The sequence below is a fragment of the Spea bombifrons genome, chromosome 7 (assembly GCF_027358695.1).
Source record: "Spea bombifrons isolate aSpeBom1 chromosome 7, aSpeBom1.2.pri, whole genome shotgun sequence".
Taxonomy (NCBI): Eukaryota; Metazoa; Chordata; class Amphibia; order Anura; family Pelobatidae; genus Spea; species Spea bombifrons.
In genome coordinates, this window is record NC_071093.1 from 26,817,365 (window position 1) to 26,844,357 (window position 26,993).

At 39.8% G+C, this 26,993-nt stretch overlaps 2 protein-coding genes and 1 long non-coding RNA gene across 3 annotated transcripts in view; all 3 read left to right on the forward strand.

The window, feature by feature from the left end:
* The first annotated feature begins 1,522 nt into the window (after positions 1 to 1,522).
* LOC128502418 (uncharacterized) lies at positions 1,523 to 2,017 on the forward strand. The gene is made up of 2 exons (XR_008355109.1): positions 1,523 to 1,758; positions 1,849 to 2,017. It is a non-coding gene; the product is annotated as an uncharacterized LOC128502418 (long non-coding RNA).
* Positions 2,018 to 6,482: 4,465 nt separating this feature from the next.
* STK17B (serine/threonine kinase 17b) lies at positions 6,483 to 16,119 on the forward strand. Its single transcript, XM_053472235.1, has 7 exons — positions 6,483 to 6,634; positions 7,090 to 7,302; positions 8,473 to 8,617; positions 9,002 to 9,128; positions 11,970 to 12,018; positions 14,106 to 14,285; positions 15,397 to 16,119. The coding sequence occupies exons 1-7, from the start codon at positions 6,516 to 6,518 to the stop codon at positions 15,635 to 15,637; spliced, it is 1,074 nt and encodes a 357-aa protein (XP_053328210.1). The 5' UTR covers positions 6,483 to 6,515; the 3' UTR covers positions 15,638 to 16,119.
* Positions 16,120 to 20,905: 4,786 nt separating this feature from the next.
* The window catches only part of DNAH7 (dynein axonemal heavy chain 7), a 106,711-nt gene continuing 100,623 nt past the window's right edge, over positions 20,906 to 26,993 (forward strand). The window contains exons 1-8 of the mRNA XM_053472239.1: positions 20,906 to 21,048; positions 22,019 to 22,078; positions 22,814 to 22,919; positions 23,756 to 23,915; positions 24,506 to 24,593; positions 25,060 to 25,240; positions 25,759 to 25,831; positions 26,162 to 26,287. Of these exons, the coding sequence (XP_053328214.1) occupies positions 21,040 to 21,048; positions 22,019 to 22,078; positions 22,814 to 22,919; positions 23,756 to 23,915; positions 24,506 to 24,593; positions 25,060 to 25,240; positions 25,759 to 25,831; positions 26,162 to 26,287 (803 nt within the window). The 5' untranslated portion in view covers positions 20,906 to 21,039. The remainder of the gene's footprint in view (positions 21,049 to 22,018; positions 22,079 to 22,813; positions 22,920 to 23,755; positions 23,916 to 24,505; positions 24,594 to 25,059; positions 25,241 to 25,758; positions 25,832 to 26,161; positions 26,288 to 26,993) is intronic.

Sequence of the window (26,993 nt, forward strand, 5' to 3'; positions counted from 1 at the left end):
TCTGACAACAAACCCCGGCACACAGCAGCTGTTGCCGCGCGGATCAAAAGGGAGCGGTATCGGAGGTCTTTAACAGACCTCCGGCTCCCTTGAGTGATTTTAAGCCGGGTTGAACCCGGCTTAAAATCACTCAAGGGAACCGGAGGTCTGTTAAAGACCTCCGATACCGCTCCCTTGCGAGCCTGCTCCTCCAGCGGCGGACATTACTGTCCGTCTCTGGAGGTGTGCCGGGTGCCGCAAGTTGGCACCCCCTGATGAGCGGCACCCGGTGAGGACCACCGCCGCCCCCTGGAGTGTGGCGCCCTGTGCGGTCGCACACCCCAAAGGTCGGCCCTGCCCTAAGGGGCCGGGAAGCCCCCACCAGGGCCGGCCTTAGGGGTCTGCGGCCGCACAGGGTTTAAATTAAAACATCGGGGTTTTTTTTTTCAACTTTATTTAACATTCTCCATGTTAAATAAAGTTACAAAAAACTTTATTTAACATGGAGGATGTTAAAGTTAAAAAAAACCCCGATGTTTTAATTTAAACCCTGTGCGGCCGCAGACCCGTAAGGCCGGCCTTGGTGGGGACTTTCCGGCCCCTTAGAGTGGCGGACCCGGTCGCAGTTGCGGCGGGCTTAAGGGGCAGGTGCCCCTTATGCCCTGCGTTAATGCGGCCGTAGGTAGGGTAGGGGCCTGGAGCTGCAGCTCCATCAGCCCCTAAGTCAATGCGGCCCTGCCGTGGCCCGGCCCACCGGGCAAATGCCCGGTGTGCCCGATGGCCAGTCCGGGCCTGCCTATCACTATATACTAAGCCAAACATTGATGTGCTGTAGGCCTACTACATCAGTGACTGGCTTAGTATATAGTAGGGATGCACCGAAATGAAAATTCTGGACCGGAACTGAAAATTCAGCATTCACTTGGCCAAAACCGAAAAAAACAAACAAAAAAACTTTAAAATACTTTTTTAAAAGCAACACACCAAAATTAGACAAAAAAATCAATAACAGTATTATATAATTAACAGCAATCACAATCCTATCATGCCCAGGTTCTAGCATGTGCTGGCTGACTTAGCATGATAGGAGTGTGTTGTTTGCAATTATATATATATATATATATATATATATAAATAGTGTTATTGGATTTTTCTGTCCAATTTTGGTGTGTAATTTACTTTTAATAAAAGTGTTGTTAACACACCAAAGTTGGACAAAAAAATAACTGATAACAGCAATCACACTCCTATCATGTCTAGGCAGCCAGTACAAGCTGGAATCTGGGCATGATAAGAATGTGATTACAGCCTCCTTATGCCATGCTTTTGAAATCAAGTCCCGACGCACAGCCACAGTTGCCACGCGCATCATTTTTGGAGGCGTGCCGGCACCCCGTGTGGACCGCCAACCACCCCCCAGGTACGGTACTGGCATGATGGCCTGTCCCACTGGCAGCCGCTTAGTTTCAGGACCCCCCGGCCCAGCCCGTCCCTGCTTGACAAGGAGCAGTAACTGCACAGACAACACACTAACAGGCAGACAGGGCTGTGCACTCAGGATACATGTATAAAGCAGACAAGGGAGCATATAGGAATCTGTGGTAGCAAGCTGTCATACCCTTCATTAACCCCTGACTGTCTGTGACTGTGCTATAATTCCATTATCTGATGACCTAGTCTATGTGCTGCAGTCCAGATCTCAGTTTCACCCCTCACATTAGTGCAGGCAAGTTTTTTTTCAATTGAGATGAATACATTGTAAAATCTCAGTTAATGTCAGTTGGTCTAAATCATTTATAAATATATTTGCACGCATGTATACTTAATGTTATGTTCCTGTTCACATTTTTTGAACTTAAAAGTTGACAGACAACCTTTATTACTTTGTGTAATGTACTTTACAATGTTCCTGACATATTTCAGCTTCCCGTTTTTTTTATATTAAAGGCAGAGTGATTTAACACCTGTTTAGATTTGTCATCCAAGTCACAAAATGAAAAGTATGCCGTTTTCAATAAACTTTGCATAAAATAGTTAATTTGCATTTAATTTTAAAAGAATTAAGGTTAAAAGAATGTCAGGCAAAATGGTCGGCCCTCGCACATGTTCACTTCATCAAATCTGGCACTCTCCGAAAAAAGTTTGGAAACCCCTGCCTTATAGTATGTTCCCTACAAGTGCTGGGAAAGTATGGAAATTCTATATAAATGAGGTATTTCTAAAATCAGGACACCTGAATTGATAAACTTGGAGGGGATTTTCCATCACTTTACCTAATTTTGTGAGGATTCAGAGGGGAAAATATCTATAAAAAACCTAGTTTTTTTTCTAATTTCCGCTAGTTGTTACTAAATTTCTCATCCAAAATTTTAAGCTAATTTTTTAACTATGGTATCAAAAGAAAGCCCTCTCTCTCCTTGAAAAAAACAATATATAGTTTACATGGGTACACTATTCACAGGAAAAGAGAATAATCGCTGAACTGACATACCGCAAAAATAGCAAAATTGAGGACTTGAGGTACCAAAAAGGGGTTAAATAAAGCTACAGGCTACCATCTAAGGCCTTTGGCTACATATTTTCCTGGACGCTGTGCGGTGCCCACACACACTAGTGAGTCTAGTTATTATATATATATATATATATATATATATATATATATATATATATATAGATCTATCTATATAGATCTATATATGTATATATATATTTCCAAAACGTCCAAGCACTGGGTGTCCTCTCAAAACCACCTCACGATCGATAAGCGACACTGCACCAGCTCCACCGACACATCGCTGTACCTAAGGCGTCACAGTTGCCTTATTAACGCTTAGGAATCGCAAAGAACCAATCCGCACGCGGCCCTGGGATCACTCGAACAGCCATAGGACTGTCCCCTGCTGTGGGCGGGCACTTTTGTAACTGCGAGAGAATGACGTAACGTGCAGGATAGTGCACTTTTCAAAAAAAAAAAAAAAAAAAAAAAAAAGATAACCGCCGGCTGCCGTGCTCGGGACCCCAGGAAGACCGACTGGTACGATTCGTTGGCTGACAAACGTCTGTGTGGTGACAGAACGATACGTCTGTCAATAAACTGTTATAATCCCCCCAGCGGAATTTACCGCGACCTGCCGTCGGTTTGAAATGGCACACTGCGGTAAAATCTGGTGACCAGCTTGCTCCCTGCGTCCCGTTGGTAACCTGGTACGGAATAGGCGGCCTCTCTGTTTAGTAATTGCGAGCTCCTGGTTTATTCAAGGGAAATTGACAAGGAGGGTTGTGTGACAAGGACCACTGGGCTGGCCCTCTATAATGTATATTTAAAAAGGTGAGCGCACACCTTGCATTAGCTTTTCCGTATTTGGACGTGCGTACATTATTATGACTCCGGTTTGTAGTATGACGGGCTTATTATGGGTTGGTTAATGCTCTGGTTCTTTGCTTGCTATTCTGAACGCAGCCTTTTCAGAAATGTTTGTTTTTCCTATAGATGTTTGTTTTAGATCTATATAGCCTTTGTGTTGATCGCTGCCATTGTGAGCAGGTGTATTTTGTATTAGGTCATGCTAACCTTAATCAAAGATTTCTGACTGGAGATCTGATTATGTCTGAGGCTTCTTTAAATGATATCTAGATGCTTTTCTCTGTAAATCCCAGGATCTATGGAGTCAGAGCTTCACGAATCTGCTAGATCCCATCCTAAGAGCGCTCAGCAGGGTAGCAGGTTCTAGGTGCCTGATGTTCCTGCTAAGCGGGAATATCAGGCACCTAGTTCGCTTATGGTCAGCGTTAAGAAATTTGAAATCTTCCCAAGCCACTTTTACCACCTCCTCCCATCCTCTTACGGACGATAAGATGTTAAAGTTTGGGATCAGTGCCAAGTTATGTGCTTGGTTAGCCATTGACAGCCTCAGTGATGAGTCCACATCAGTTGTATGTCTGGAGGTAAAAGGTGATGCGATATTATGTAGCAGTCCAGGGGGATGGCTTTCACCCAATTCTAGGTTTAGTGAAGAAAAATGAAATTCCAGAAGGAGTTTAGATGCAATAATTATTAATATTCAACAGTTTGTATGTTATACTGTAATTAAACATTCATACACCTAAATCTATTGGGAAAACCATAATTTTGAGGATTGGGGCGTATCGTTTTTGTCAAGATAGCAGGTATTGAACGTTATGTAATCTCTAGAGAGAGGAAAGAGAGCAGTCTTGAGCACTGAAGTGGAAATTCTACAAGAAATAATGTTTGCGCAGTATATACATTTTCATAAATGAAGTCCTTTATCGTGCAGGACTTTTCTTTTATAGGATATGCTTCAGGTAATAAAGTATGATAATCTATGTTCCTGTTTAAGCCTTCTGGCTTATGCCAAGAAAATGATTTGTGGTCCTGTGGCAGCAACAATGAAACAAATTTGTGTGTTCTATATATATAATTTTCTCTATTTAGGGGACTGAAATGAAACCTCTAGGGCCGTCATTTATCTGATGTGCACATAAAGTGGAAGACTCTGAGTGGTAATTGTGAAAGCAGGTAAAATATGGGGGTGTTGTGTTCTCATATTGTATAACGCATTGTTAAATTAACGAGTGGAGGGGCCTCACAGGTAGAGGTCACATTTGTGACTTTTTCATGGCTCTGGTGAATGGTCAGAGTGTTTCTGTCACACCATTGGACATAAAAATATTGGCAATCTGAGCCTTGTTTTAGACCGAAAACCCCAAGGCCTGTCAATTCTACGTCCATGGTTTCTGTTTTATTAAATCTGCATCACTATCTTCAAAGAGAGGAGGGTTATCGCTGTTTAGCATTCTTCCATGATTATATTTCCATCGACTGGCAAGTCTTGCCTCATCAGTTTGGATGGGGTTAACATCCGTGTCAACCGTCTTTCCTCGTGCATGATGAGAACACATCATAAACCAGTCAGTCACTGTACTGCTATACGTTCCTGTAAGAGTCACTGTTGTGTTTGTGGGTATTTCCATAATTATTATTTCCAACAATAGAACAGTAGTTGTAAAATTTTGCACAAGCTCAGGTTGCAGTGTCATTTGCTGTTTATATCCATATAATGGAAAAATGCTTTTCCTTTTTGGACAAAACGTGAAGTTTGGCTCCCTTTACGACCACTTTGAAGTACATGGTCTGTATTCCACACGTTTTCTTTTCTTGTCGATGCCACACTGACGACAAGGCTCTGTGTGTTATGGTGCATGCAAAAGATTTTATTCATGTAACTGAACTGGAAGTTGTGTATGCGTAAGTCTGGGGGGGGCATATCTCGGGGGGGGCAGAGTGGCAGCATATCTGTTACACTAAGAATCAAAAATTTTCTTTTAAAAAGCACTTAACTTTTAGGGTGCGGCCTATACTCGGGTAAGGCCTATAATCTAGCCAATACGGTATATATAATATAGCGTGTGTATTGTAGCAGGCTGGCCATGTCTCAGTTCATAAAACAAAACAAAAAGTCTTGTAACCAAAATATGTTTTATTAAGCGTGCAGGCCGTACTTAAGGCATAACAAAATAAAATCCTACACCCACTCTGGAGACTAACTAACTTAAACTTCCCTGACTATTCTACTGGGCAACTACGCAGTACCCAGTAGATTAAATAAACGGCAAAGAAAAATTTTGTTTGCTTTATATTATAAACAGTCTCTTGTTTTTCAGGTTTGCAGTTTCTCCACTCCTCCTCACTCCACTCCACCTCCTCAAAGGTGAGATAGTGATTGCTGTCTGCATGGGGTTTTTTGAAGATCCCTAGTTAGTGCTATAAGAGCAACCTGGACTTTAACTCCCTCTAGTCAGGGAACACTAATATGGCACTGTTCACTCACACTGCCCCATATATGTATATATACATATGTGTGTGTATGTATATATACACGTGTGTGTGTGTATGTATATATACACGTGTGTGTGTGTGTGTGTGTGTGTGTATATATATATATATATATATAATATATTGTAGGGGACAGCTCACGCATGGGGCGGCAATGACAGTATTCACACAGGTTTCAAATGTCAAGCGTGTTTATTTAGATGCTGTAGGCACAGAGCACCTTGAAAATAAATCAAATCTCTAAGCCTCTCTACAAGCCTAAGGTCTGGCACAAAGCAAAGTAACAGGTTTTGCATGGGTAAAGCTTCATACCTGGTGGGCTGCAGCGCTGGCAAACCCAACAGCCCTCTCTTTTAAGGCTTCCTCCCCAGTAATGAGCATAGGAAGCCTCACCTGAGGGCTCCTGGGTTTGCTACCGTGCCTGGCTGAGGAAACCAGGTGAGATATATATCCCATCCACCACTTTCCCATACACTTTACCACTATATATATATATATATATATATATATATATATATATATATATATATATATATATATATATATATATATATATATCCTTATTCAAATGTTAAATTGCTGTATTCCTTGTTCCTCTATATGATGAAAACACAATATAACACAATATTTTCTTTCCTTCTGAAAGGGATTTTAGTTCAGAAAGAAACACATTGGAAGCAGTATGTTAAAGAGACCTCACCGTAAAGACACATGGAGTTTCATGTTTACCGAAATCGAAACATCTATCAAGACAGAAAACTTTCATAATGTGTACATACTTGATTCAGCGACGCTGGGAAGGTGAGCAGTGTTTGCAGTGGCTAATGCCAATCATAACTTTGATCCTCTTAGTGTCTTGCATACACAGTTCTGGATTGATTTGGAGAATGTCAAGTTACTGCCGTTCACTGAGAGAGCCTTTGCTGCGCCTTTTAAATGTAATCTTGTTTTGCTTCTGCTTATATGTCAATACAGTGTGCAACTGCCTTGTGCATGACATCTGGAAATGTACACATATCTACCTTAGTAGACCTTTTAACAAATAGTTTGTTAAATGGTTTAATATTTGAGGCTGGCAGTTCCCCTTTTAAGGGCACTTCATGTCTGGGAGTTTTAAGTTTAGTTAATTATAGTGAAATATTTAATGCAATAAAACCTACTAGACACTGGATGTGTAATATTAATACAGTAACAGTTTGCTCACTCAATCCACTTGTAGTGCTACATTATTTATTTATTTTTTTACTGTTTGACAGGGGACTTAATGCTGTTGTTCGAAAATGCACAGAGAAGTCAACCGGAAGACTGTATGCTGCTAAAATTCTAAAGAAGAGAAGACGAGGGAAAGACTGCAGGGCGGAAATAATTCATGAGATAGCTATACTTGAGCTGGCAAAGACAAGTCCGCATATTGTGGATTTTCATGAAGTTTATGAAACAGACAATGAGATCATTTTGGTGCTAGAATAGTAAGTGATTTACAGTCCTTGTTTGCTGAGTGAATCTGTGTTTAAAATGTTAAGGTTTAGTGTGACAACCTTCTAGTGTGAGCTTCTCATCTCCAGAACACACAGGTGTCGTGGTAAGCCTCTACTCACTTCTCCACCTGTCAATATATTTGTAATATGAGTTAACCTATGTCTTATTCAGAAAAAAATACCACCGTTATAAAGCAGGTGACATGGTTTTTGTAAAAGCTATGGGGTTTATTCACTAAATGGTGGGTTGCTCTTGACTTCTCTATACATTATGAAGGGCTAACACCAGTGAGCTACTCCTGCAGGAGAAACTGGCCCCGTTATCCTTAAATAAATGAGATATCTCAAAGAATCATCACCTATTGAATTATACATTATACAAAAAATGCATTGTTTTTAACATCGTTATTTTAACCCCTTAAGGACCAGGCTATGTTTTACCTTTTGTACCATTGGGACCAAGGCTGTTTTAACACTTTTGCGGCGCTCGTGTTTTGACGTAATTTTCTCCTCACTCATTTAGTTAACCCACACAAATTAAAAAAAAAAAAAGAATTATACATTATACAGGAAAAGCTCAGCTCTGTTAGAGAAACTTGTTAGTGTTGGCCCTTCATAATGAATATTGATTTGAGAAAATTGAAACCATAACGTCTCTGTCAACTCTCTTTTTAGTGAATATACCCCTTTTATTTCTGGCTACATTTAAGAGAATAATTGCTAGGGGTTTGGAGGGAAATGTAATGGATGTAGGGAGTCCCCCAGGTTCCCTCAAATTGCTTAGTCTGGTGGAATAGGATTTAACAAATTCTCAAATGTTAGTGTCACGTTTCATGTCTTCAATATATTTGCATCAGATTTTGCAAAAAAAATCAAATTTATTTTGGCTTAACAAATGCCCTGAAACAAGACTCCCTGTCAAGAAGAAAACATACTTCATTTGATTGTGTGTTAGGGTGGCCCAGAAATGGAAAATAACTTCCAGGATAATCACTCTCTAAAATATTGTCCATCCCACGATTCCCTCTGTTCACATCAAATACTAGGCAATACTTTCAGAGCATATAATGAAATTTGCTGAATTGTGTATCATCGAGGCTATATGCTACTAGCAAATGGTTTACTTTCCGTCCTGTGCTTAACCTTTTTTTTTTCCTCCAGTGCTGCAGGTGGGGAGCTATTTAATCTTTGCGTGCCAGACAGGAATGAGGCACTTTCAGAGATACAGATCATCAGAATTCTTCGGCAGATCCTTGAAGGGGTACATTTTCTGCATCAGAATAACATTGTTCACCTGGATCTTAAGGTAAGTATGGGTGAAGATGTTTATTTTCAGGCTTTTAGGAAGTGCACAGGACTCTAAAATAAATCTCCTTGATTTTAAAAAGGAGACAGAAGCATGAATGTCAATCAAAAAAAGCAACACAAAATTTAGGTAGCAGAAAAAAATCCACATTTACAAAATATTTGAACCCTCTGCCTTATTTTATGGTAGTCTTAAGATAACCTTGAGTGAAGTCCAATCGTGATTCGGTTTATTTGTTGAGGGAATGCCTAGCCCTTTCCCGGGTGGATTTATTTTGATGTTGCCTAGCAGATTTTCACAGGCACGCTGCCAACTGGTCTGTTTTGGATTTCATTTATTTAGTTGTTTATATATTTTGTTTATATATCATTTGTATTTTTTTAGCCACAGAATATCTTGTTTAGCAGTTGCAATCCTCGTGGTGACATAAAGATTGTAGATTTTGGACTATCAAGGAAATTAAGCAGCACTAATGAACTTCATGAAATAATGGGCACCATTGACTACACTGGTAAGAACTCATACCTTTTTAAATATCGTATTAATGTACTCTATCTTAATAATTGCTGAGCCCAATTGTGCTTATTATAGATATACCGTATTGGCTCGAATATAGGCCGCACTTTTTTTGGGGAGTGCGGCCTATATTCGGGGTCTAGCGCCCAACGCCCGGGACATGCAGTCCCGGGCGCCGGGCAGGCAGCGGGGTTAGGATACAGATCCCCCGCAGCGGTGCAGGGGACCTGTATCCTACTGTCTGATACGCTCAGACAGCCTCCCCTGCCAGCACTTCCCACGGGGGGGGGTGGCGGGGGGTGCCGGCACGGGAGGTCGTCTAAGCGCATCGTGCGGACCGTCCGCACGATGCGTTTTACCTCTGCCCACCCCCGACTTACCGGAGCAGACTCCACCGGGTGTCTTGCGGGGCCGGCGGGAGACATCTACGCAATACGCGTATGCAACTTCCGGCACCGGAAGTTGCATACGCGTATTGCGTAGATGTCCCCCGCCGGCCCCGCAAGACACCCGGGAGTCTGCTCCGGTAAGTCGAGGAGGGGGGGGCAGAGGAGGACAGTGGCAGCATATCTCGGGGGGGGGGGAGAGTGGTAGCATATCGGGGGGGGGAGGAGGACAGTGGTAGCATATCTCGGGGAGGGAGGACAGTGGCAGCATATCTCGGGGGGGAGGAGGACAGTTGTAGCATATCTCTGGGAGGGAGGACAGTGGCAGCATATCTCGGGGAGGGAGGACAGTGGCAGCATATCTCGGGGGGGAGGAGGACAGTGGTAGCATATCTCGGGGAGGGAGGACAGTGGCAGCATATCTCGGGGAGGGAGGACAGTGGCAGCATATCTCGGGGGGGGACAGAGTGGCAGCATGTTTTTTTGGTGCTTTTTTAAAGAAAAAAACTTTTTCTTTAAAAAAGCACCAAACTTTTAGGGTGCGGCCTATATACGGGGGCGGCCTATATCCGAGCCAATACGGTATATAAAAAAATGCTTATTACCGATTGGTTACTGATGTATTTTCTCACTGGTATACATTACATTTGCCTAGAGTGGGTGTTTCAGGCTGTTTTCAGAAAAAGGAAAAGTGTGGAATGCAGACACTTAAAAAGTCTGTTTGTTAATGTGGGCCTTAGCCCAAGGAATATTGTTTTTTTTTTATTATTATTTCTGGTCACTTCATAAGGGGATTAAAAGACTGTTCAATTCAAGTTACTTACCACCTGAGAACCTTTATGAGTTTCTAAAAGAAGTTTTATTCTTTTCTGACAACTTAAATTATCCTGGGCACTGCACAGGGAGGTCCTGAGGTAAACCCCGTTTGATTTACATAAATAAAACCAGATGGGGCTGAACATGCGACTTCTGGCAGATGGTGAGTTCACAAATCGCTCCCATTCTTGGCTCTCCAATCTTTTAACTTAGGCCATGATGAAAGTAGGAGCAGAGGCAGTATATGACAGGTGATATGTACTGCAAGTGGATAGAGAGTCTGAATAAAGTCTTAAATAGCTGAGTAATTCCAGTTCTGGTGACTTAGATACCCTTTTCCAGAATTGTTCAAATTCTACCTGTTGTATGAAATTGGAAGCTTGTTAGTGACACAGCATGATATTCAGACTGATTGTTTCTTTAAGGAAAGCTGTGACAAGGGCATTCGTGTTCCTAGTTTTTGGAAGTATGTTAAGATTGTTATGAAAGGAACAATTCGTCAATACCGTAATGACATTTACCAATGCCTTTTACAACTAATTTTGCTATAGCATAATTTTTATAGAAGGGGTTGACAAATTTGGTTTAGATCTAGGAGCCAACTTTTGTTTCTTCCCCAATAATGTTTTTATTTTCATGTATTACCCCCTGGTCTGCAGTTGAAGGATGTTTATTGGGGCGATATAACATAAAACACAAACCTTTCTTCAGTGCTGCACCACTTTGTACGGTACTGAGGCTAACCCTTTCATGACAAGGGGGTATTTTACACCATAAAGACTCAAGCTTGTTTGTTTTAACCATTTTTTTTTACACACGCTAACATTCTACACTTGTGTACACACATGCTAACACCATATACCAATACACACGCTTTATGCTGCCATACTCACTCATGCGAATGCCATGCTGTAACATACACAACACCAAACACACTAATGCCACACTCTTATACACATGCGTACACTATCCAATAACATACACTCACACACATGGACTGGCTAACACTCTAACAGTATACACACTGAATACTATGCAGTAGACACTCACTATACTTTTACACACACACTGCTTCTGGTAGTACACATCTACACACGCTAACTCTGGCACTATACATATACACACTGACTCTGACACACAAACACTCACAGACCAACTACAGCACTATACATATACACAGATACACTGACACTATATTATACACATACACACACTGACTCAGGCACTACATGACCCCCTGTGGGCATAAAGCATAGGGTGCCGTATTCACGATGGCAGTCCTGGCCAATGTTTACCCCCTTGTCCTACAAAACCCTTGGGTGCCTGGAAGTGGTTTCTAGTTGCAATGGTGACCTGGCCCTGGGTTTTGTCGAGCCTTGTTTTATAAATGAACATCTATACTTATTCATATATTTGCTGTGGAACGTTTTCTTTCATATTTCACATATCAGTACTCAAATGGCAAATCCAATCTGAGATATTTAAATTAAATAAAGCTTTAGTAACAATCATATGGATATGAACATAGCTACACAAAAAAACCTTGCAGAACCAATGGGATTTTATTTTTCATGTGTTTTGATCTACAGCGTTCATATAATTGATATTTGTTTTATATTTCAAATTCATTTTAGCACCAGAAATTTTAAATTATGAACCCATCACTACATCAGCAGATATATGGTAAGATGGTTACCTTATAAGGAAAATGTATTTAAAAAAAAAAAAAAAAGGCAAAATAAAAATTATGTATTGTATTTGCACACAGTTTTACATTTCTGATCTGTGTAGCCCATCTACATTGTGGTTTTGGGGGAGTTCTGTAAAAAATAAAAATAAAAAAATAAAACAAAAAATGTTCAAAGAGCATTACTGAGTTTTACATTACAATACCATTCATTATGTTTTTATTTCACTTAAGTATTTAAAACAAATATTTAATGTTATTTATACGCTGCTACATTGCATGTTTAAATGGTTGCCACTGCCTATGTTGAGATTTGTGAAAGTAAAATTATAAAAGTACTTTACAGATGTAAGCGATCTCTAGAACTGGTGGGCCCTGTGGATGCGCTGCTTAAAACAATATTGGGAGAGTCTACGAAATGTGTTGTAACATCCTTTGTGGGCTAATGGTAGGATTGCAGCCCAGTCTTTGCTCGAGGCTAAGGAACATAAAGGAAAAATTAATATCACAGGGTTGTGCCTGGATGCATTTGTTATATGTCAGAATAACGTCAAATCAGAACATTAAAAAATAGAAGTATTTTATTCCTCTCTAGCTGGGGTCAAGTGGGTTACCTCCTGTGTAACAAGCTGTAGGCAGGGCAGGTACTACAGGAAAAAAAACTGCCTTAGGCTAGGTTTCCACTTGGGTTTTTGTCCGGCGTTTTTTTCTTGATGAAAAACGCCAGGAAAACTGCCAAGAAAACTGCCGCTGCATTTACCTGCGTTTTGGCGTTTTTTCTGCAGTTTTTTCTGGCGTTTTAGCCTTTCTGTGGAAATTGCTTTTTTTGACCTTAGGCAGTTTTTCCAGCCTTTACAAGTTAGAAGTTTCACCCAGCTAAAAGGGATTAGGATAAATGGCAAGTATCTGCCCTCTCCTGATGCCATTTACTTGGTAGACCCTTTTGTCTCTTTTCTGTGGTTTGTAAGGCATGCTTTATTCCGAATGTCTGCTCCTCTGGGAAGATTGGCCCCAAATGATGGTGCAAATTGTTTGCTGTTGCTTTTGGCACGCAGGATCCGGTCGCGTATGTTTGTTTGTAATGACATGTTTGTTCCAAATGGTGTAAAATTCAATATGAACCAGTCCAGGACTTTGTTTTGTGTGAAACTGTTTGTTTTCAGCCTATTTCTCGTAGGACACACAGATACTGGGTCCATCCTCTGCATTGTAACTGTGGAAAAAACGCCATAAAAAACGCCAAGGCAATAAACCCACATGGCTTTTTCATGGCGTTTTTTCTCTCCCATAGACTTCTATTGGAGAAAAAAAGCCAAGATTTCTTGCAAAAAACGCCAGAGTGTCAACATGCTGCGATTTTGAAAAACTGCCACAGAGCCCAAAAAAGCAGAAAAACGCCAAAGAGGACTGAAAAAACGCCAGACAGAAAAACGCCAAGTGGAAATGGCATTTTGCGATTTCCTATTGAATTACAGCTAACATCTGGCTGCATGCGTTTTTCACAAAAAAACGCCAGGTGGCGCTATTGGCGTTTTTATTGGCGTTTTTAGCAAAAAAAAACCAAGTGGAAATCTAGCCTTATAGCTTAGATTGTAAACTCAAGAGCAGGGCCCTCCAAACCCTACCAGTCCTGCCAGGAACTTTGTGTAAAAGTACCATAAAGCTAGATGGCAAGCTTACGGTCAGGGCTCTCAACTCCTGATGTCTGTCTGTATTAATGTATGTTTCTAGTATATACAAATTATGTATGTATAATACATTATGCCCTATTTAAACTGTACAGCGCTGCATAACTTAATAAATAAGAGGTAATAATAATTGTTTTTCATCATAGAAATGTATGCCAAGAAGTACATTAAAAGTGTTCTTTAAAATGCACACAATTAGATGTTGAACCTCTTTAAAGAATGCAAGTTGATTCAGAAAATGCATAATCCTTTTGGCAGCACTTGGATGTTATCTCCAAGTACTCTTAAATTATGTCACGTCTTGGATACATCTCGTTTTTTTCCATGAAATACTGTTAGTATACAATTAATATAATAATATTGTAATATTCATGTTGTTATCTTTCTATATACAGGAGCGTTGGGGTAATCTGCTACATGCTTCTTACTTGTGAGTCCCCGTTCGTGGGTGTCGACAAGCTTGAAACATACCTCAATATATCACAGCTTAATGTGGATTACTCGGAAGATGTGTTTGCTTCAGTTTCAGAAGAGGCGATTAACTTTCTCAGATCTACACTAGTAATAAACCCAAAGTAAGTGGTTGTATTGAACGTAAAACTAAAGCATGTTTTGATTATAGCATCATAGAGAAGAGGACTCTAGTAGCTTTAACTACTTGACAACAATTGACGGTCCATGCACGTCACGCAAAAACTGGTCAGTTAATGACAATTAACGTGCCTGGACATTATGATCTACGATCGCTTTCTTCACCCAAACCAGGGGCCGTGTCTGGCCTCTCCCCAGGGCGTCAACATCCGCCATACATTGTACATTTTAGATGAGGTTAGGTTCTTCAATGGTGTTGTTGAAATCCCCCAAACCTTTTTTTTTTTTTCTAAATCTGGTCATTCTGCCTCCATCTCCTATCTGGAACATCTTTGATGCCGGCTTATTCAATGTATCCCCATCAAACCATGTATTTTTGAAAACTAGACATTCTGAGGTATTTCAAATGCTGGTGTTTCAAATGCTGTGCACTAATTATACTACCACCAACTTTGTGGTAGTAATTTTTTTTTGTGGGTTTTTGTCCATGCAAATTGTAGATTAGTTATAAATCTAGAGCTCCTGGTATGTGTCACTGTCAAACACCCCAATATGTGTTCAGCGACATCTCCCGAGTACAGAGATACCCCCCATGCGTGGGTTTGTCGGGTTGTGTGGGGGCTAAAAAGTAACATTTGGGACATGCGTAATTCACTTTTTCAATTTTGACATCCAGTCAAGTTTCTTTTTTTTTTTTTGTACCCAACTATCAGAAGGGGCGGGTTACAAGAACGCCCAGCTTTTCTCCGAGAAGGGATTTGATCTAGCACCGTTAAGAGAACCCTCAGCTACAGAATAGACACATGGGAAAGATACAGAGCCAAATTTAGGCCCATAAAATGATGCAGTAAAAGTAATTTTAGCCGTGTTAGGAGAAATCTAAATTACATTTTTATTTCACCAGGCCAGTTATTTCCCTTGTTTCCTTACAACCCTGGAAATGTTTTCTCATGATAGGTTATTTGAACTGCAGTGCTTTGTTTTATATGAAACTTATACTAACAAAGCTTCATCTTAAAACTGTATGATCTTGTTAAGTAATGAAAAAAATGTAGTATTCAGTATTTTCACACCTCACTTTTTTTGTTGTAACAGGGAGCGAGCAACAGTTGATGGTTGTTTGTCACATCCATGGTTGCAACAAGCTGAGTCTATACCGCTCTGTTCTCTAGATGTAACTCAGTCAGGAGAAACTTTGACAAAGAATAACAAAATGAAAACAAGCATCAAGATAAGTAATGATGTTGAAGACAAAGAGAACATGCCTGAATATGGCAGTACTGCTCCCAAGAGATTACGTTATGATGATTCCCAGCAAAATGATGTCTATGTGTAATGGATGTTATGTACAGTTCTTGAAAGGTACCATGAAATAAACTACAGAATTGTTTTGAATACTAAACTATTTGGCGATACTAAAACAATTTAATAATGGGGTTCCTTACCTACCACTAAGGAATTCCATTGAGTGTGGGTAAAGGGGCAATAAAAAAACACACTTATTGCAGTTAATTTTTTTTATTTTGCTGTCCCTTTAAAAAGTCATAAAAGCGTCGGCTGTATCATGTCGCTCGTAATGTGACCAGCTTTGATGGTGATGTCTCTTTTATTGCAGTGATACCAAGAATTGGACAGAACATGGCAAACATCCATCAAAAGTTAATGGCAGTGTTCCAGCATGTCCTTGTCATTGGTGATGGTGTCTAATTTGCAGTGTTTTTCCACTGTCAAGAAAATCGCTGCTTTGCTTTTGTTGACTGAAGACTTAGCATACCAACTGCTGTTTTCAGTGTACTTATGGCACATACAACAAACTCTCAGATATAAACATAACACCATGTAAAACTGTTTTAGGCAAGGTTCCCTGCTTGAGAAGGGTAGTTCAGCCATTAGCTACTTAATGCTATAGTAATACTGTATTTAAAGACATGACATATTTTGCATAATCGACAGATTAAAAATGACCAAAAATAAATGTGGGTATTTTGTGCCAACACCGTTTTTAATGATTCTTGCACTATATTACGCAACCCCTAGTACCTTTTTTATGTTTCAGATAATAGGGAAGCAGGGAAGGTAACATTTTCTCTTAAATATATTACTTTTATTGTCCATAGCGCCTTATTTACAGTTAGAAAAATGCCCCAAAAACTAATGGAAAAAATATGAAAATATTTAAAGGCCAGTTTGATGATTACAAATGTCAGGTATGTTTTTTTGTTTTTGTTTTTGTTTTTTTTCCCATCTTAATTTTAGACTTGATATATTTTTGTTGCCAGTGTTTTCCCCATTCCCCATTATGTGCCCTCATCTGATCCCACCCTTTATATTGTTAAAATATAGCAATGATTAAGCACAAGAAATGTTTCTGTTTAAAAAAAAAAAATCTAATTGTTCATCTGCATATGTATTATAACATTGCAGCTTTAAAAAATAGCATATATTTATAAATAAATATTTTTATACAGCAGTATCAGTAATCATTACATTTATATGTAATTATTTAACTACTGTTCAACATGATTTTAATTATAAGCTGTATATGTAAGACTGGAAAAATATTTAATTTTTTTTAATAAATTGATTCATATTAAGACAAAATTGATTAGTTTAAAAGGGATGTTTAAAAGTAACACGCTCTACAATGTTGTACAGTATCTTGATTGCAATAGAAAACATAAAAACATTATACCAATGTTTTAAGCTAATCTATATTGAAAGTTCGCACTTACCTTATTTTTCTTTTCTTCCATTGTTTATGTACATACAATAGAAATGCTATGTTTTCTCTTTACTGTGTTTGTTTTTCTTTTTGATCATTTGTAAGATTTAACTTTGATAAATATTTCAGTATTTTCTGTTACATTCTTGAATAAAAAAAATGATCTCTGCATTGGTATGCATTGAGTTTTCATTATCATTGCCCACTGAGCTATAAAGACAGACATTTTGTGCTGGGAGCCCTTCTAGAAAGAGTGGGATGTAGAACATATAACAATTTGTCATCCAAGTAACAAAATGAAAAGTATGCCGTTTTCAATAAACTTTGCATAAAATAGTTAATTTGCATTTAATTTTAATGTCAGGCAAAATGGTCAGCCCTCCCACATGTTCACTTCATCAAATCTGGCACTCTTCGAAAAAAAAGTTTGGACATGCCTGCTGTAGATCTAAGATCTAAGTCATCCATATTGAGAATGCCTATAGCAGATAGGCAGATTATCTGCTATAGGCAGATTTTCCAGAAACTGAATATTTTTTGGTGTTTTAACATATATTTATAGTGATGGCAAACGTTTTTGGGCCCGAGTGCCCAATTTTCTGCATCAAACCAAGTGCAGGACTCAAAGTGCCAACACTGCATATTAAACATGGAGAGGAAGTTTTTTCGGTACAAAATTACTATACACAACAGTATGCATCAATTTGCCCATATAAATTATGTTTGTTTTTTAAACATAGAAACATAGAATGTGTCAGCAGATAACTATTTGGCCCATCTATATGCTCAAGATATGCTCACTCATTCACACAAACCATTTATACATATTCATGAATGCAGTTTAAAAAAATCATTCAAGCAATTCATCCGCACATTCATTCGTTCTCTCATTCATACATAATTCATTCACACTACCATATTTGCTCAAATGCTCTGAAAAATACCCCTCATTTTACCGTATTGGCTCGGATATAGGCCACCCCCGTATATAGGCCGCACCCTAAAAGTTTGGTGCTTTTTTAAAGAAAACGTTTTTTTCTTTAAAAAAAAGCACCAAAAAAAACATGCTGCCACTCTGTCTCCCCACCCTGAGATATACTGCCACTGCCCCCCCTGAGATATGCTGCCACTGTCCCCCCGAGATATGCTGCCACTGTCCCCCCCCTGAGATATGCTGCCACTCTGCCCCCCCGTAGACTCCCGGGTGTCTTGCGGGGCCGGCGGGGGATATCTACGCAATACGCGTATATGTCACTCAGCCCCGCAAGACACCCGGGAGTCTGCTCTGGTAAGTCTTGGGGGCAGAGGCAAAACGCATCGTGCGGACGTTCGCCGGCTGCGGCGATGCAGGTAAACAACCTCCGCTGCCGGGACATCTGCACGATGTGCTTTAACAATCTCCCTTGCCAGGACTCCCCCCATGGGAATTCCCGGCAAGGGAGATTGTTAAAGCACATCGTGCAGACGTGCCGGCAGCGGAGGCTGTTTACCCGCATCGCCACAGCCGGTGACCGTCTGCACAATGCGCTTAGACAACCTCCCGTGCCGGCACCCCCCCCCCCGTGGAAAGTGCTGGCAGGGGAGGCTGTCTGAGCGTATCGTAGAGTAGGATACAGGTCCCCTGCACCGCTGCGGGGGATCTGTATCCTAACCCCGTCGGGCGCTAGACCCCGAATATAGGCCGCACCCCCACTTTAAAGACTTCAAGTATGGGAAAAAAGTGCGGTCTATATTCGAGCCAATACGGTATATTCGAGGCCTCTCTGCTGCTGGCACTTCCGCTGGGGCTTCTGTGATGGTGTGCCAGGCTGCCCCCAAAAGAGATCAGGGAGTCTGGGGGAGGTAGAGTGGCATATAGGGGTGTATAAGGCACTTCTGGGGGATTAAGTGGCATATTGGGGTTATAAGGCTTACCTGTGGGGCAGCCTGGCATATAGGGGTGTATAAGGCTTACCTTGGGCAGAGTGGCAAATAGGGGGAGTATAAGGCATATCAGGGTGCTGAGTGGCATATAGGGAGGCATACGGCTTATCTAGGAGGCAGAGTGGCATATAAGTGGGTATAAGGAATATCTAGGGGGGCAAGCCTGGGGGCAGATGTGCATAACACATGTATGCACATAACACATGCATACATGTGATTTAATATTTACTAGTAAAACTTTTTTCCTATAGGGTAGTATTTTCAGGCTTTTTGTTTTTTTTCCTAAATTAATATTCAAATTTTAGGGGGTCGTCTCAATTTATGAGTTTTCCAGACAAAGCATCTTTAATGGCATTAGCTTAATTAACTCCCCAAATGTCTTGCATGTGAGGTGCAACAGGACATGAGGTATACGGCCTTGCCTTTGGGAAGCCATGAAGAAGATAGATAAACAAGATGGGTGTAATGGGTTCACCAAGAGAGCTGTAGTAACTCCCAGAGATCACCCACATATGTATCCTCCCAGGGGCGTAACTAGAAACCTCAGGGCCCCGGTGCGAAAATCTGTTAAGGGCCCCCCCAACTCATCTATCCCTTTCTCACGATCTACCCTCTCCCTCCCTACCCCCCCTTCTCACAATCTACCCTCTCCCTCCCTACCCCCCTTCTCAAGATCTACCCTCTCCCTCCCTACCCCCCCTTCTTACGATCTACCCACTCCCTCCCTACCCCCCCTTTGTAGGTCACTTACCGTCAACTCCTGTGTTGGGAGCGTGAGGCGTTTGTCTCGGGTGCTGGCGCTTCACTGCTGAGCGCCGGCATACGACTTCATATGCCGGCCCTCAGCTTGAAGCGCCGGCACCCGAGACAAACGCCTCACGCTGCCAACACTGCACTCTGGGCAGCGCTGAGGCAGGCGGCGGCGGCGGGGAGCGGAGGCATCCTGGATTTCTGTCAGTCAGGGGGGCCCAAGAGTTGCCGAGCGGTCGTTTTCAGCAACCGCTCGGCACCCCTTGGGCCCCCCTGACTGGCAGAACTCCAGGGCCTGGTCGCAGTCGCGACTCCTGTAGTTCCGCCACTGTATCCTCCTGTTGTCCCTAAAATCACTTCCAGCACCAGCCAGCATGTACACCTTGGAACCCTGCTATGTGTACCCAATAAGTAGACACAACTACCTTGAATTGAGTACAGCAGGAATGAACAGTTTATTGTTGTAAAACGTAGACTCATATATCCACAGAACTTCATTAACATAAATTAACATTGATAAATAGGTGCATGTAGACAACCTGGAGCCATCTCTGACTACCTTGGGCCCCTGTATGACAAGTCATTCTGTCACAATGGGATATATAGAAATGGATTGTAATGTGGTCGTGCGGTTTACATTTTCCAACCCACAAGCATTTACTGTTAAATAGGATTTTTAGTCACCGAGTTATGGGCATAACTATACATCAGGCTTGGTGTCTCCTTAGCTGTCTGACACAAATATGCTTCAATAAAATGATTTTTAAGATTTTGTTTACTTAGTGTTGTCTGCTTGGCAGGTGATACCCAACACTCTCTACCTGGTAATAACTCTTCACTAGTAGTTTCCATAGCGTTGAAATGAAATGAGCATTCAATTTAGGTAATTTTAGTCACATAATCATTTTATTGTGGAAAAGGCAATGACAATAGACTTTCCAAGCATTTTCTGAATTATACGAAAAACCTGAGCATGTGTCCAACAGCTACACCAACAAACACTGTCAGCGGACGCCCACCACACAGGAGGCGACAGCTACAATGAGACGCATTTGTGGCTTGTGCTCCGTGCACAGAAGCGCGCGCTCGCTCGCCTGTAGCTAGCTGCCCTGCCTTAACAATAGCCGGCTTCCGTAGCAACAGCAACTGCACGCACAAACTTCAGGAGCGTGCGACCTCTAGTGGTCTCTCGCTGTAATGCCCCATCGAGCTGTCATGTTTCGTGGTCGGTTGCTTAGATACAGGAGATCAACAGCCCTTCGCCTCTGAAACACAGCGGAGAAGTGACTGACGTTCAGAAATTTCCATGCAGTTTAAAGCTCATTTCTGACTCGACTGAAGCAATGGAGCAGGTAAAATCACGCGATTATTTATTTAACCTAAACTAATTACACAGCTCACTTTCCAGGTGCCATCACTGAGCTGCATTTCAGCTGGCAGCACAGGTGCATCATCAATGGGAACTTTTCTTTACTCCATTTAAGTGTTGAAATTAGTTATGAAGTGACTGATATGTGATCACAAATATAGTGTTTGATGGTTATGTAATTTCCCGATCGATCATTATAGGCGTGCAATAATTGGTATCTGTTTTTATTTCCTATACGCCAAGCTTTACATTAAGTCAAGTGCACTATATTCACAGTTACTTGTTTAGTATAATTTTATATAGTAAGTAATTTATATAGTAAGTAATAGTAGTTTGTATGTTTTTGTGGGAAATACCGCAACATTTATGAAATATACTACTTTTTACTGTGCGATAGTGCCCTTTTTCCTTTCACTAATATACTTTTTGACGTAACTGACCCATTTCATCACCCGCTCCTTGTTTTAATAAGTTACCACCAATGTGTATAGTTTGATATGTGATTTTATGTCTATGGTAGCCATTCTTAAACACTTTTAAACAAACTCAGTGATTGTTGATAAATGCACCAAAACAAAACCCTTAATTGGGGATGAAATATTAAACACTGCTGTATATACTCAAGTATTAATATGTTAAACGTAGAATTTGACAGCGGATAGTAACCATTTGGCCCATCTAGTATGCCCATTTTTCCTGCTGCAACGTAAGAAATGATACAGCTGCATTATACACAAGTAAATGATCCCAACCACTAGCAGTCAAAGGGTTAAAAGGAAGTATGGCATATTTATGTGTTCTCTTTGTGTACAGGGCATTTGGGTGCAGATATTCTTTATGGAAAAGTCTTTTATTTATTACAGGTTCTCATTAAGACTAGATTCTCACATCTTAATTTAAAAAAAGACTTACTTTTGAGATTTTAATTTGAAAACATCCCATTTTTTTTGCAGCCGTCCAAATTCAGCAAGGGGAAATTTCCAAAGACTACTTTTTTACCCCAGTTGCCGGAGGTAATGTTCATTCTTGTTGAGTCTATCCCGATTTCGATTAAATGAGAAATGAATTACATTACAGCCAAACGTAATAAAACTAGCATTTAGATTTCTAGTAGTGCAGTGCAATGGTTTCAATGGTTGTAGATTCTAAATGCCAGTGACAGAGTTGCTGTAGGCGCATGTACTAGGTGTTAATGCTCAGTAGGGATTACTCACTAAACAGCGAATTATGTTGAGATGGAAATCATTGTCTCACTAAAAACGAATTATGAAGGACCAACCTTAAAGGGGTCGTTTTGAAGGAGGGCTAAGCTGACCCATAATTAAAGTAATGAGTAGAAACACTTAACACACAGTGTATATATATGGTAGTATATGCCTGTGGATATAATCAAAATGCAAAAAACATGATTTTTGTTAGCACACAGTATACCAAATCCCAAAGTATTCTTCTGTGACTGTTGGTTTTTTGATCACCCTATCTTGGTGATGGAAAGGAGAATGCCTAGTGCCTACAGCAGACCAAATCAGCTACTACTTCTAAAAAGTGATGGCACAATGGAAGAAGAATCTTGGCCCCTTTCAGTAGTCATCTAGCTTTTACAGACCCTTCTCTCCATCAGCAGGGATAAAACAGTGTATAACTGATTGAAAATTGAATGTGTATCCTTGGGTTCCCAGCCACTCTGGGAATGTCATGGCAGAATATGGTAAATTGCATTTGAATAAAAAAAATATCTATTTCTTTAGGTGAGCTCCAAGCCACATTGGACAAATACTCCACCTTCATTCCTTCTCAGAGACAAGACTGAAGATGAACAAAACGATACATACAATCCTTACGTCCTGAGGCCCAGTAAGAGTTGTTAACCAGAGAGTTGTTTAAAATTGCCGTCTTTGCACTTGAAACTATTTTTTGGGCACCTTGCAGTTGTCCCTAATTAGAAAGTGTGTTGTGGGGCAATGGAGACACAGCATGATGTTTAGTGATTTGTTTGTATTTCCTTTCAGGGGTGTTCTATTGAGTGTTCAGTTTTCAAATGTAGTCATTAATAAGTGCACAACTGTTAACAAATTAGTACATTTATGCATGGGAGTTTATTGTTCTTACTATAATGGTGGGGGTTTTCCTCTAAAGTATCAGTTCCAGTGAGTTTAAAATGCAATTTCACTCTTAATTATACATCAGTTATGCTTGAGTATAATCCCCATAAATCATATGGTTTCCAGATTTCCAGTACTGAAATGTGTTATAGTAGTTTGTGGTGTTTAGGTCCAGACACCCTTTACATACCTCACAAGTTTCTCTTCAACAGTGATAGTTCCTTTTTTGGACTGCTCACTGGTTTATGAGTGCATCACAGTGTTTTACAGACCTACAAATCACAATAATGTGTATAGAACTGTCATAAAAAGTTTTGTATATGAAATTCTGTTAATAAAATTCATTGTTTTTCTTCTAAATGACTTTCTCAGTTGCATACATATGTCACAAAGTCACATAAAATGTCTGGTTAAGGCCCTTCCCCTAACCATAGCCATTCAAACCAAAGAGTTCCTGTCTGACCATTTCAAATATTGGGAGATATATCATTATCTTGTGTTACTAACCTAATTTTGTATGGTAAGTCTTACGTAATATCAGTTATTTTATGCTCATGCCATTTAAAAGTTATTGTTGTCACATTACAGGAATGCTTCTCATCCCCAAACAAAGAAGAAATAAGCTTCTGGATAGTGGCTTTCCTCAATATAAATCACCAAGAACTGATCATTTATCTGTTGGACCTTCAAAGATCCAGCCAAAAAAGGACCAAGAACATTTCAGAAGTGCCCTTGTTGACATCATCATGTTGGTTATTCGTTTATTTTAACTTTATTGCATATTTTATGTACTTTGGTGTTTTCATACCTGGTTGTATATTCCAGCTGTGCTAGGTAATTTAAAATGATAATAATACATTTTAGTGTTGATCCTAGTAAAAAACTGCAGTTATGGCACACAAAACTACAAATCTAGTAATGTCCTGTTTGGCTAAAAGGTGATAAATCACCTAGATTTTATCACATGAAGAACCATTAAAGGGAAATGCCCATAATTGTTTATTACCAGTATCAGACTAAAACTTTCAAAAAAGTTTTCAAAAATATTGTGCTCTTTTCTTTTTCTAAGACAGTTTTAGTTTTTTTGCATATTTTTTTGAGGCGGCTACATATTACCATTTGTATGTGTTAACTGGCCTCCAAGTCATTGTCTCTTTCAGCTCTTTCAGTTCTTAAGGATTGCCTTCATAAGAGCTCATATAAATACGTGGAGGCATTCTTGTCGTTTTGTATCAAGTGGAATACTATTAAATATTTGATTAGATTCAAATGCATATTAGTACATTTTCGAGTGCTCATATTATTCCTCCTAATAAATGTTCTGTTTTTGTTTTTTAGGCAAAGAGATGCAGCTACTGTCCAATCCTTTCAGCTTGATCATAGTCATCCAACAACAGCACAATCTGCTCTAGATAAAGATATATTGGTAAAAATAAAAGTCTCTTTTCACCTTGCTTAAATTTTAGATGTGAGAACATGTCAACTATTAACCCCTTAAGGACAATGGGCGGTCCCTAAACCCATTGAAAACAATGCATTTTGAGCCCATACATGTACGGGCTTTGTCATTAAGGGGTTAACTAGTTGTAGCATAAAAATTATCTATATATAAAGTCATCATTATGGTTGGGTAGGCTTTCCCAAATCCTACTATTTAAGTATTTATAGTTCAGTAAACGTAACATGGGTAACTGTTTCCAAAATAAAACAAACAAAAAACAATTATTAGAAAGGCCCCTTATATAAGTAATTATTCCTCCCTTATTTAGGTTTACTCTATGCTGTATAACAAATGTATGCAATGCAGTTGTGTTTTAGAAAAACAGTTGTCAATTGAATAGTTTCAAGTTCTAAAAGCTGTTAGTGATAGCCCTTCTACATTTATTTTGTAGCGATACAGTTATTACATAAGCCATGGAATTGATACAGAACATGTGGCACCAATGGAAGAATCGTGGCTGGAAAATGTTTTGGAGCTGGTTCCTGATCATTTAAAAGTTTATAAGGAGAAAATTGATTTGCTATCAGATGAAATGAAAGAAGATTACCTTCTGAGTGTGAAGAAAGCAATTGGTAGAGATTTTACATTCTGATAAACGATATCAACAATAAAGTTTCCTGTTGAGACGTACCATACTATGTAGTCCTTCACATTACAGGAGGCATTGGCATGCTATTTTGTTATTCAGAGTTAATTATTAAACATTATAGGTAAAAACAGTGGGGCTTATTTTTAGCAGGCGGACGGCAGGATAATACATTTAAAGGAATGTTTAGTAAGGGACAGAGTTGAAAAGTATCAATATATTTCTCTTTAACCCAACCAGAGGTCTCTATAGACTCCAAAAATATATGAGATCTCATTGAGCCTGGGATGTCCATGCCATGCCTATACCATTCTGAGAGATGGCTCATGATCAAACGATCTTGAACCTTTTATTTTAGAAAAACAGCCCTACTGTGCGTGATTTCATTTTTGCTAGAGTATGTTGTGTTTTTAAGTCTAAAAATCATTCAAAATTTATAAAAGTATATGTTTGGCTTTCACTAGTTAATAGAATAATTGTATTTTTTTTTTTACTGTGCCTCAGTCGATTTTGTGTTAAAAGATCCAAGGGGAAAAGATGAAAATAAGGAAACAGATCTCCCTGCACATCGTTTGGAGTAAGAAATATTGTTAATAATTTGTAACTACTAAATTTCAGAAAATGATATTTATTGTTTTTGCCAAAACCACACTTAGGAATGACAAATGACTATTTGTAACTGAATTATAACGTTAAACAGGTATTTTTTTTGCATATTTCTGTATCATGATAATGATACAGTTTAGAATGATTCACATTGAGCATATTTAATGGTGCCGTATACATCTCAGATGAATTTAGCGCCATTAGCATTTATGATTTCAGCTAGGAATAGTAAAACATTTCTATAAAATGTGCTCCAAACGTTTTCGCTGAAGCAGAAAAGTAAATGCTATCTTTTTTTTAGGTTGGAAATTGTGCCAAAGCCATGGAAGAAATCGTTTTGGGCAAATTTCAAGTTGATAAAGGAGAACCTAAATACCATAAACCCAACAATGGCTGCTGTCTTAGACTTGTGGCATTCATCGTTTGTGTAAGTAATAGCAGCTACTAAATATTTATTCTGATTTATTTTCACTAACCAAGCATCCCATGTAGGAAAAGGCATATAGTGATGTTTCCATATGTTTGTGCAGAAAACTGCTGTGGCTCATACCAAAAGTTTCAATGTCTGGATTGACTGGACACATTGTCTCTGTTTATTATATTGTCTTTGTTCCATTTTATAAAGGCACCATCAATAAGACCATTGGGAAAAGTGGTTGGGTATTTACCAGTGGAACTCAGATCATATTTATTTATACAACAGATAAAATAACCTTATAGTGATTAGAAACCATGAAAGCCCTTGATAAAAACGAGAAAGCTTAATTGTCATAATGCTGAACAGAAGTTGAACAGAAGATGTTGTAGTAAAGGAATCTTAACAAGCTAAGACTTCTCCAAGATATTGTTAACATCACAAAACATCCTACACAGGGCCGGCCCTATAATGGGGCAGACTGGGGCAATTGCCCCAGGCGGCACTTTAGAAGGAGCGGCACTTTGCCGCCCCAAGCGCTTTTTTTTTTTTTTTTGAAGCGGAGGAGAGAGAGAGAGGCACCGAGTGGTTTTCGCTTACCCGCTCGGCGCCCCTCTCTCTCTCTCTCTCTCCTCTGCGGCGAGTCTCCCTGTTCGGTCCCGGTGCCGGCTTGTAATGCAGAGCGCCGGAAGTGACGTCAATTTCCGGCGCTCAGCAT

What these genes read in the sequence shown, in the direction of transcription:
- STK17B (XM_053472235.1), top strand. Translation starts at nt 6,516, where the DNA reads ATGTTAAAGAGACCTCACCGTAAAGACACATGGAGTTTCATGTTTACC. An exon ending in ATCATTTTGGTGCTAGAATA is followed by an intron (nt 7,303 to 8,472) that starts GTAAGTGATTTA and finishes TTTTTCCTCCAG; the next exon opens with TGCTGCAGGTGGGGAGCTAT. An exon ending in TTGTTCACCTGGATCTTAAG is followed by an intron (nt 8,618 to 9,001) that starts GTAAGTATGGGT and finishes GTATTTTTTTAG; the next exon opens with CCACAGAATATCTTGTTTAG.